This window comes from Lepisma saccharinum, chromosome 11 (assembly GCF_977018435.1).
Source record: "Lepisma saccharinum chromosome 11, izLepSacc3.1, whole genome shotgun sequence".
Lineage (NCBI taxonomy): Eukaryota > Metazoa > Arthropoda > Insecta > Zygentoma > Lepismatidae > Lepisma > Lepisma saccharinum.
The window spans coordinates 63776721-63789078 of NC_139239.1; the positions used below are offsets into that span (position 1 = coordinate 63776721).

The following is a 12358-nucleotide window of genomic DNA, read 5'->3' on the forward strand; positions in this document are numbered from 1 at the left end:
CATTCATCTGTCTTTTTTATCTTTTTCTGGGTGATAGCGTGGATCTAGTTCATTCAACAGTTGCGCCTCTTTTGCGACTTTGGATGTATATGAACTTAACGGAAACGCGCCTAACTCAACTTTGCAACTTTTCTGCAACTCTTTTTGTCTTGTTGACATAAACCAGTCAATTTTGAATTCTCTCTTCTCTCTTGAGCTTCATAATTATCGTAAATTTAAAAATGGATTTGAATTTACTTTGCGAAAACGGCATGATTGATTTATATCTATTTAAACAACAAAATGTTGGTAGTGCCTTCAACTGTCTGCCCAAATTACGCTATCTTGCCGAGTATTCAACAGTCAACTCCGAGTGAGTCTGGATTCTGGATAGGGCATCAGCAATTCTGCATATTTTTTTTTTTTTGGAATTTGTGGCTAAAATAGGAACTTCAAGTTGTACTTTTCTGGAAGTGTCTATTTTACATGGTTTTTTAATAATTGTGGACTTGAAAGTTATCTGTTATTAGAAGTGAAAGGTTCAGGATTCGATAAATACATACGTGATAGGTTTTGAACGCGAAAAGCGTAAGAAAGTGTGACTATCGAGTGCTACGATTGTGTTGTGACAGACATTTTTCTAGTTGTTTCAAAAGGATACCGGGAAACAATTAGATCGTCCCAACATGGAAGAAAGTAGTAATGAACTTAACGCAGCCAATGCTATGTTAGCTTTGGCTGACGTAACGGAAAACCAGAATGACTGGGCAGATATAAATGATCGAGAAGAAGTTGACATGACGGATCACAAAAGCAAACGTGTTCCCAAAAGGCAAAGAGAGGAAAACAATGAAGTAGGCCAGGAAAAAGTAGCTAAATCACCCACATCTGCTATACCTAACTTTAATTATTCTAGAGATCATTCGGGACCATATATTGTTTTATTAGAAGGAGTGGATAAAAATATTGGCAAACTAAATGGGGGAAGTTTGGGCAATTTTTTTCGTAAAAACGAAATCCCAGTTGATCTAGTAGAGCAATGTGGACGAAATCGGGTGAGAGTCACATTTGCTAGTGCACAAGCAGCCAACACGTTCGTTAATGACCGAACACTACACACACAACTAGCCGTACTGGCCCGCGTACCCCAATCGTTAGTTCAAAGAGAGGGTTTAATTTTTGGCGTGGCCATAGACTTAACAGAAACAGATATTCTGGAAGGAATTGATGCTGGTCCCATACAGGCAATAAGTGCCAAACGACAACAAAAGAAAATTTGGAACTCCGATGCGAATTTCACACTCAGAGATTCCACTGTAGTGTGTGTCACTTTTCGCGGAAACAGACTTCCAGAAAAAATTATATTAAATCTCGAAATCAAGGACGTACAACCTCGTATTAGACCTGTCTTGCAGTGCAAATGCTGTTACAGACTGTCTCATGGTGCAAATCAGTGCAAATCGAAAGCAAATTGCCCACAATGTGGATCCCCAAAGCATGGGGAATCTTGCAACAAACCACCCCAATGCATAAATTGCAAAGAACAACACAATGCTCTAGATAAGAATTGTCCAGCTAGGAGGGAAGCTCATGCCATACATACTCGTATGGCAATAGAAAATATTTCTTACTTTGAGGCTAGCCACAAAATACGGGGTACATATGTAGCCCCTCTCACAAAGGCGGAGGTATTACGATCACTACACGATCCACATACATACCCAACCATACCTACCCTGGAAGCAGATACCTCTTTTGGGGGACCACCGGCCTCTACAAGAAGAAACACTTATTCCAACATCGTGAGACAAGAACCTCCTACAAATAATAAAGCTAACTCTACCCAGGACTGTACACCTCTGGTGCGCCCTACACGTGGAAGAAGACGTAAGAAGAAAAATAATAAGAAAACCTCTGACACCTCGGACTCTTCTACCAGTGCCTCAGATGATGATATTTTCCATCCCTCACCCCCAATAGGATCCCGAGCCTTTCCTCCGCCTCGTAGTACAGGAGCTGGTGCACTTGGGAGAATTCCACCCAAGAGTACACCAGAAAGTATCACGATTCGTACAGACGAGAAGGTTCAAGGTCAACAAGGCCTAACAGAGACTCGTTCCGATAACACTTTACCCCCTATGCGGACATATGGTGCCAGAGACACATTATCTCCCGAACAGCGATCAATATATCGTTCTCTACTTGATCTTATTCCGGATCTATGGGCCTCTGTAGTTAATATACCAGAAATACACGAACAGGAGAAAATAATTAGAAGAATACAAGAACTTACGTCACACCTCTTGTCTATTATGTCGGGTCGTTAATACGCCCCGATATCTTTCATATTTATCTCTATCACCTCCCCTCCCTTATCCTAAAAACATGTCCTTGCCTGTTACTCTACAATGGAACGTGCGCAGTCTATCGGCACGTAAATGCGAAATTCAAGATATTTTGGCGGATTACCGTCCACAACTTATCTGTCTACAGGAGGTGAAAGGTACACATCATGAGAACTATCGGTTACCACACTACATAATGTACGGCCCTCCCTTTGACCAAAATCAACGGGGAGTTGCTGTATATGTCCATGAAAATATACCCCATTCCGTAATTAACATTCCACATTCCCTCCCAATAATAAAAAAATACCAAGGTGAAATAGCTGCCGCCCGAATTAAATATGCTCATTATTTATTTACGCTTATATCTATGTACCTTCCACCACATCCTCTTTCTCAGAATATCCCACTCTCAGCCTTGAACGAACTTTTTACAATCATTCCGGGTCCATATTTGATAACAGGAGATTTTAATGCACATAATCACATATGGGGTAACTCTCGGACGGATAGGCTGGGAACCACAATAGAAAATTGGGTTACTGAAAATAACCTTATTATTCTGAATGATGGTTCCCCCACACATTATCCTCATAACGGATCCAGCCCGACGAGTATAGACCTCACTTTAGTATCACCACATATATTCAATAACATCAATTGGTTTAACGACATGGATTTAAGAGGGAGTGATCATACCCCAATTTTCCTTTCTTTACCGGCTAATTTATCGACTACAAGCACAACTGTACCTCCGGTTCGTCGCTGGAAACGCGATTCCATAAACTGGGAAAATTTCCGCACTTCTTTCCTCCGTTTATATTATAGTGATGATTCGGCTTCAGTAAGGACCATTACATATACCCAATTCTTGCAAATGCTAACAATCGCACTCGATGACAGCGGAACAAGACAAAAGTTTTACTCTTTTGACCGTTTTCCAAAACTCTATTGGTGGAACCCAACCTGTGCCACAATTAAAAAAAGAAAGAAAATATTAGCAAAATTATACGCCAGATATCCTATGCCGGATACCTGGCGAGAACTAAAGAATGCCCAGGCGATAGCGAAAAAAACATATATCAAAGCTAAACGTCAGGCATGGAAATCATATTGTCAGTCTCTTGACCTTAACGTGCCAATTAGTATAATTTGGCGGAAATTCAATTCTCTCCGACATCCCCATGTTTCCCATCCACGTCCAATTGATACTTCCTGGGAATCAGATTTTATGGATCTTCTCACCCCCCCATCCGTCCCTATGCCTTCCCCCTTTTATGACCGTGAACCTACCGAATTTACTGATGACTTCCCAGCTATTTCAGTTAAAGAACTAAAAAATATCCTTGATAAAATCAAATCCACGGCACCTGGATACGATGGTATTACCTATGAAATTCTAAAGCACTTACCAGTTCAAGGGTTCGAAATTCTTGCTGCGATTTATAATTATGTATATCGCAGAGGAAAAATACCACGTGGCTGGACCCAACATATTGTGATACCTATTTTAAAACCAAACAAACCAACCATGCAAGCCTCTTCATATCGACCTATAGTTTTGATACCAGTTATGGCTAAACTATTCGAACGTACCCTCCAACATAGAATCGTTTGGACACTAGAAAAACGCCAATTTTTCCCATCCACACAATTAGGATTTCGCATCGGTCTTGGTAGTCAGGATGCTATTGCTACACTCACTGTTGCTATTCAAAATAGCCAACTCCTGAGACAATTTTGCTTCAGCTTATTTGTTGACATCGCTAAAGCATATGACTCCGTTGACATTTCAATATTATGCAATCTTCTTGATTCAATAAACATTCACCCGATTGTGGCTAAAATAGCTTGGAATCTATATCAGGAACGTATTCTGGTCTTCTGGTTTCATAATGATGTGAAGGGCCCGAGACTGGTTCGGAGCGGAATACCACAGGGCTCCCCTCTGAGTCCCCTCCTATTTAACATTTACACCAAATATATACATCAAATACCAAGGGCCACTCACAACATCATTCAATATGCTGACGATTTTTGTTTTTATCAAAGTACATCAGACACCACACAAGGAATTTTAGAATTGCGCAACCTGATTCATACTCTACGTGTTCAATTATTATCTCGCGGTTTATCTTTTTCTGCCGAGAAATCAAAAATTATAATATTTAACCCTTATACATCAAACCGACACCCTAACAATCTGACACATATACTACAGATTCCGGTAGTATCTTCCTGTACTTACCTGGGGGTTTCCTTTGATAGAAAATTAGATTGGAAAGTCCATATTAACAAACTGCTAGCAAAAGGAAAACAAATAATCAATATTCTAAAAGGTTTGGCGAACACGAAATGGGGTGGACACCCCTCCATTATGACTTTGTTCTACAAAAATTGCTTTCGCTCTTTATTCGAGTATTCGGCACCCGTTTATGGTGGGACGATTGATACTTGGGCCGATAAAATAGACATTTTACAGAGACAGGCACTCCGTGTTTGTCTAGGATTAATGAAATCTAGTCCAAATATTAGTGTCTACAACGAGAGCGCTGAACAGGCCCTTTCATTTAGACGCCAGTATTCTACTACGAAATTTCTATTTAAAATATGGGAAAGACACAACCATCCTTTCAATAAAGCATTTGCAATACAACGAAAACTGGGTGAAACTTTACCCTTGGATAGATCATGTTCTAGATATTATTTTTTGTATTGTTACAACATAGATAGAGAAGCATATCACTTAAGTTACACTATAGAAAATCCCTTGATTTACACTTTGAGGATTCCTACCGAGTCACCTGTCAATGTCAATTATGTTGATTTCGGTCGACATGAATATTATAAAGAAATTTGGCCAGACTATGACTTCATATACACTGACGGATCAAAAGATGACGAACATGTCGGCTGCGCATTCTACGCACCCTGCCAAAACATAGTCAGACAATTCTCCTTACCGCAAGACATGTCCATATTTTCGGCAGAATGTTATGCCATACACCAGGCATTGCTCTATGCCCGTGGAGCGGGATTTAAAAAAACTCTAATTCTAACTGACGCAATGAGTGTTTTATTTACACTCGATCGTTGTGGAAAAGATGCATACCGCATGCCCATTCTCCCGTCCCTGATCTTACAAACTACATTAAATCTCCGCCAAAATGATCAACGAGTGCAATTTACGTACGTAAAAGCTCATAGCAATCTTAATATATATCAGGATTTAGTGGACCAATACGCAAAAAAGGCAAAGAACACTCCTTTTCCTACTCCCCTTCGTTTATCCTATACTGATCTTCTACCCCGAGTTAAAATGAAACTTAATTCCCAATGGGAAGCTCGGGCACTTAATCAAATTGCAAATACGACCACTTATAAATGGTACGCAGAAAAAGTAGTCAGTCGACCCTGGTTTCATAAACTGAAACTTCCTCGTGAAGTGATAACTTTCACACTTCGCCTACGAACGGGACACGTTTGCACAAACGAACACCTAGCAAGACTGCATCAAAATCCCTCCCCTGCTTGTGATTGCGGAGAAAACAAACAAACGCCAGTTCATCTCTTCTTCCATTGCCCGTTAAGAAGCAAATACAGACACGCTCTTTTTAACTGTTTACACAGAGCCAAAATACCATTTCCCATATCCATACCATCCCTATTATCGTCTCCTTCACCCCGTACGATGTGGATATTATATAGTTTTGCCAGACAGAATGGTATTCAATTTTGAAATTTGTGTGTATGTTCAAGCTTCTGATCAGTACTAAAATACAGTGAAGTGTAATATTACAATATCTTTACGACCACAACTTACTATGACTTCGATTCAATGGTACTTCTGCTCACAAGTGTACTACATCGCATACCTTTGACCAAAACTGCCATATAACCGGCGGTAAGGGTCACAAAGAAGAAGAAGAAGAAGAAGATATTTTTTTTGTTGATGTTATTTGTATTATTATTTATGTATGTTGTGTTATCACACTGGTGTTATCTCTATAGTATGTGTCGGAACAATCCTAATCTTTGGTATAGGGCTTGCTCCACAGACTAGAATGATCCGTAAGGCAAGGATACTCACGAATCGAACAAAAATAAGTGTTCTCATCTCATGAACCTGCCAAGACATTAAAATTTCGGTATCCACCAAACGTCTGAAATTCCTTTATTTTCACATTGGTACTTACGTATTCTGCATTGCTAAGGATTCTTGAAGGTGGGATTTCGTTTGGTAACAGTTTCATACATCGGAGACACATTTCTTCAATTTTACACAAGAAACTGCTTTCGGAAATGAGTTTCTCCAAGGTTTACAATGTTCGTCGAGATATTTTCCTTCATCGTGGAATATATTTGACTGGGAAATCATGTATTTTTCGGTACTAGTTTACTATCCTTCGGACAGATGTCTTCATTTCTGCAGAAGAAACTACTTACCGTAATAAGTTCCTGTAGTATTGTCTAACATCTGGAAGGTGTTTTGTGTGATGTGGGAATGTTTCATAGTGGAAATTCAACCATTGACGCATAGCCCCACGAACCATTTCCGGTAAGGTTAGGTTAGGTAGGGTCACAATAGTTAAAAATTGGTTTTGAAAAAAATATGCGTAGCCCCACACACCATTCTCGCATAGCCCCCACAAACCATTTGGGGAAACGTACGTTCTTCAGTTACAAAAACACTTTTTTTTAAAAAAAAAATTGATCAAAAAAACGTGAATACACGTTAAAAAATGATCCGCGAAGCAGATAGGTAAGTACAAATGTCAAAAATTGACGAAACTCAGAAGTTATAGGTGTCCGAAGGATAGTAAACATTTACATGAACTATTCATGAACTATGTTCCGTAATACACAATTTGTAAGTACGAACCATGCGAAACACAAAATATGCGATTTTAATGTGTCTCCGATCTATGAAACTGGTATCTTTAGTTTTTTCATGACAATAATTTCAATTTTCCACATATTGAGTAATTATTGTTTGTTGGTTTTTCGGTTGCGTTACACGCAATATGGCAGGCAAATCTTTACTAGTGTTGTCTATGATCAGTGGGTGTGCAGTGTTTCCAACCTTCTTCACCGAAAAATACCTACTTTCGTGTTACTGATTTTGTATTTTTTTCTGGGTTCAAAAACCCCACAAACTATGCACGTAGCCCCACAAACAATTCATAAATAGCCCCATGAACCATGCACGGTTAGGTTAGGCAAACAGTTAAAATTGTCATGTTCTTGCAAAACAACGATTTGGTTGGAAACACTGACCAGGGGTTACATCATCGAACGCACGCAACATTTTGTTCATGTAGTGGAAGGACATAGAGGCAACAGCTTTCATGCATTGGAGAGAGATTAATCTTCAAAAATACATGATTTACCGGCGAAATAAATTAAGCGATGGGGAAAAAACACTTCCACAACCTTCCAAAAGTTTACGGAAAGTCAGTTCGGTAAGTACGTTTGGTACCAGTTTCATAGATCGGAGACACATTAAAATCGGATATTATGTGTTTCGCATGGTTCATACTTACCAATTGTGTATTGCAGAACATATTTCAAGGTGCCATTATGCTTTTTACACGAAAAAATAAAACAATTTTTCACATAGCGAGTAATTTCTTTGACTCTTTTTTCGCTTCCATAACACAGAATATGGCAGGCAAATCTTGTTTCAAACATCCTTCACCATGTTAGTCACTTGTGCAAATTGTACATTATGCACAGGTAGCTGACTGATAGCACCACGAACCATTATGCACGGTAGCTGACCGATAGCCCCACGAACCATTTCCGATAAGGTTGGGCTAGGTTTGGTTACGTTAGGCAAGCATAGTAAAAAAGAGGGTTGAAACACTGACAGGGGCTTATGTCATCAAACGTAGGCAGCATCCGGTTGTCGTAGGGCAATCAAATGAAAGCAATGGCAATTGTGAGTCGGTGAGATATCTCTTGAAAAATACATGATTTCCCAGTCAAATATATTCCACGATGAAGGAAAATATCTCGACGAACATTGTAAACCTTGGAGAAACTCATTTCCGAAAGCAGTTTCTTGTGTAAAATTGAAGAAATGTGTCTACGATTACCGTACTTTCTCCTGTAAAATTGAAGAAATACGTTTTGCGGATATCAAAATTTTACCAAAAAAACAACTTAAAAATTATCTTACGTATGCATGTGCGCTTCCCATGTATTTTCTGTTGACAAGCAACTAAGTATCGTAGACTAGTGGGAATTAAGAAGTAAATCGGAACGTTAGTAGAATGCATGAAGGAACTTTATTTTAATGCTAAGAGAACCAAACCTGGTCTGCCTAACCTAACCACAAAAGCATACATTGAACAAAATCTTAAGTAATCGATAAAACTCCGCAATATGTGTTAACAGAAGTAAATTGAAATCGAACCATGTTAAAATTGCATTCGTAGCATGATGAAATCGCAATAAAACAAAAGGAACTTAGTTCTTATAAGTTCTTATTTTTGATATATTGCCAAAATTGTTTTGAATCATTTCGAATTTCATTTTGCACTTTGTTTACATAGTTTTTATAGGCAAAGTTAACTGAATAAACCATTCATTATAATAATTAGAAATATGTCTTTTACGCCTGTGTAATTCCTTGCATTTTAATATTCTTATTATTTCAACATTAAACCAACAAGGATACGAGTTTGTGTTATGAATTCTTTTCTTTGGCATATGTTTATTAAGTATATCGTAAAAGGTCTGATAAAACTTATCAACTGCATTATTTGGGTGTTTACATTGAAGCAATTCTTCCCAACTACTACTTCAAAAATTACCTTTCTTAAAGTTAAAATCCATAGCTCAATACAATTTAGTTCGATAGCACTTAAAATTAAATATAAGAGGGGGGTTGTGTCCGTCAACTGGTAGGAGTGGAAACTTACTTTTTAAATACAGTCTCTAACTTGGATAACACTAGATACAAAGTTTTGTTATTTTTTGTGTCATTGATACTACAAGTGCATTTGCAATATTCCCACACCGCATAAGATCAGTATGTGAATTTAATATTGTGGGGATATTAAAATCTCCCAATAATAAATACCTTACCATTATAAGATATATACACCTCTTCTAACAAAGAATATAGGTTTATATATTTATCCAATTTAGTTTCAGGAGGAACATACAATGATATAAATAAAGAACTTTTTGAGGTCTCAACTTATACGCAAAAATACAAATCAACTGACATCTCAGTACATTTTACACAAATAGTTTCCCTGACTGACCAATACACCTCCCCCTCTACTTTTTGTTCGATCTTGTCTAATAATTCTGAATTTTGAACATCACTTGCCAGCCAAGATCCCGTAAGAACAATGATGTCATAATCAGTTGCTGACACAGCCAAGTGCAACTCAGTTAATTTGGTATTCATGCCACTTACATTTTGATAATAGCATGATAAGTTAAGATAATAAACCAGTCTCAAATGCATAAGTTGCCTTCCAAAACATGAATTTTCACAAATATTTTTACTTTTGACATTCCATTACTGACAAAACAATAAATTTTCATCAGTTTAATGGCTTATTTGATTCATCAAGTTGTATTCAAATTTTAACCACTGCTTTCTAGACAACAGCTTTCCAAATTCATGATTTTTAGATGTTTGTATATTAGTAGCAAAATAGTTTTTGTTTACATGAACAGTGAAAGAATTCTTATTGGTTTGACACCTGCATCAAAAGCAGACAAAATTATACAACTTAACCATGTACAGTGTAGTATTAGAAATCCCTACTGAAAATTCTGTCTTCAGTAGATGAATGTGTGTTTTGAAGCATCTACTTTGTTCAGATTTTCAGAGAAATATGTAAGAATATTAATCAGGAGGAATCAAAAGATATTTAGTCACAATGTTAAGCTAAGTGCAATACAACCCATATTAAATATAGAGAATATTTGACTTACAAGGGAGGTTATCTAAGTGTCCCCTTCCGATTTCCATGAAATTTGGCAGGTGTATAGAGGGATCCTATGCCCTGTTTCTTATACCATATTTACGTGGTTTCGGGGTCAGATCCCCACAAATTTCTCATCTTGACATTTGCACAGGGGGGGGGGGGGGGTTTGCCCCCTTAAACAGTTTAGCTGAAACACAAAAACTTACTTCTTCCTTTGGGCCCCTCTATACACCTGCCAAGTTTCATGGAAATCTGAGGGGGACACTTAGATAACCTCCCTTATTAGTTCCTCAGTTGTACTGTTTTCAGTAGATCAATAGGTGTTTTGAAACATTGGTTCCGATTTTCAACTAGATATTAAAAATATTAATCAGAAGTAATTAAAAATATTAATCAGAAGTAATGAAAAGTTATATTTACAGTCACCATGTTGAGCTCTATCCATTTGCTTTATTTTACTTCGCTTTTCTGCCAATTTTGGCTAATTGTGAATGAACACACTGAAAGATGCATGATCAGGCTGGGATACAAACCTGGAGCACCTGTTTTAGCGCAATGTGATAACCACTCCACCATGGGGATCAGCACAATATTAAGCAAACACTCCATACTATATTAAATACAATTCTGAGGAGATATTTTCACTTCTAGTTCCTCTACTTTAAGTGTATTGTAGCTGTACATAGGATGTTCAGTACAAAACCATTGGGTTTCCATTAGATTTCTGACAACAGATTTTGTCTACCATGAACAGTAAAAATTTTCAACATGTATTGCAGCTTGTTTAACATTTGACAAATTTTGTCAAAAGAACAGTGGGGTTTGTTTTGTGACCACACAATTTTCTAGTTGCTCGAATACATGTAATATCTACCCAAGACAGTAGCTTTAATGTTTGAGCAGAGGGTATGCCACTCCACCATGCTCCTAGATTTTATGATTAGCTAATTTGGAAAAAATAAAGAGGATAGAACATTGTGTGTAAACTTTGACCCTGGGTGAAAATTTCCTTTTGTATGAAAGAGCAGCAGCTGAAATAAAAATAACTGTCTTATGAGTGGAAGTTATCGTGCGTTATCCTCCTCTCCAGCACGTGGTGATTATTGGCTCTTTGAACCTCATTAGTTGTTCCGCAGGTGACTTCTGCTTGAGACAGCAACCAACTTCCCCCCCCCCCCCAAGGGCATCGACTCGCTGGTGGCATGTTGAAGTGCGGCAATACATTATAAAATAACAATGAAACAAGTCTTCAACTGCAACATACAATTTGCAAAATTCTGGTTATATCTTGAACGTTGCTTGTATTTACAAGCTAGTTTGAAATACAAGTAAAATTTCAAATTTTGCGAACATATGAAATAAGGGTCAAAGCTGCTGCAAGCACCATATGGAATCAAGTTAACATAAAATTGAAGCTTTTTCCATCAGTGTTTAGTGTTGACCAGTGTTAAATTTTCTTAAAATTCACAAATACTAAATGACCATGCCAAGAACCATGTAAAGCTCTGATGATACAAACCAAGTATTCAAATTGATTATAGAGAAAAATATATGCCATAAACTTTATTACAAAAAATCACAATACATTTCAGAAACAAATTGCAATAGTACAGTTACAGATTCACAAATATAAAATTAGTAAAAAATAAATACCATAACCTCCCTAATAAATGTACATTAAAAGTTAATATAAGATACAATTTTAGGGATCTTTACTTCGATTCTTTTAAGGTTGATTTTAAGGATTTTGAAATTTCACTTGTGGCTGACAAATCAACGGTATCTTTCTTTGGTTCCTTTTCAGCAGTTTCAACTTTTTCTTGTGGAACAGTCTTAACAGGTGTGGCAGGTTCAGTCGTAGGGGCACATGTTTGCTCTGGCAATTTAACTGCAGTTTCTGGTTCAGATGAGGATGCAAGTTCATGTGATGCACTACCTTTGACAACAATTTTTTCCTGCAAGAGAATTTGTCATTAAACTGAAAATATTGGCAAATTAAGCTGTACTGAAAATAGAATGTAAAGCTATTTTGTGCATGCAGAGATATTTAATTTCTTAGATATTAGGAATAATCATATTGTA

The 12358-nt window shown here is 37.4% G+C and overlaps 1 protein-coding gene across 3 annotated transcripts in view; it reads right to left on the minus strand.

Annotated features, from left to right (window-relative positions):
- Positions 1–11824: 11824 nt before the first annotated feature.
- Positions 11825–12358, minus strand: part of LOC145995286 (lipid storage droplets surface-binding protein 2-like) — a 33956-nt gene continuing 33422 nt past the window's right edge. For all 3 annotated transcript variants that reach the window (XM_083131879.1, XM_083131877.1, XM_083131878.1), the window contains exon 7: positions 11825–12231. In XM_083131879.1, the coding sequence (XP_082988005.1) occupies positions 11989–12231 (243 nt within the window). In that variant the 3' untranslated portion in view covers positions 11825–11988. The remainder of the gene's footprint in view (positions 12232–12358) is intronic.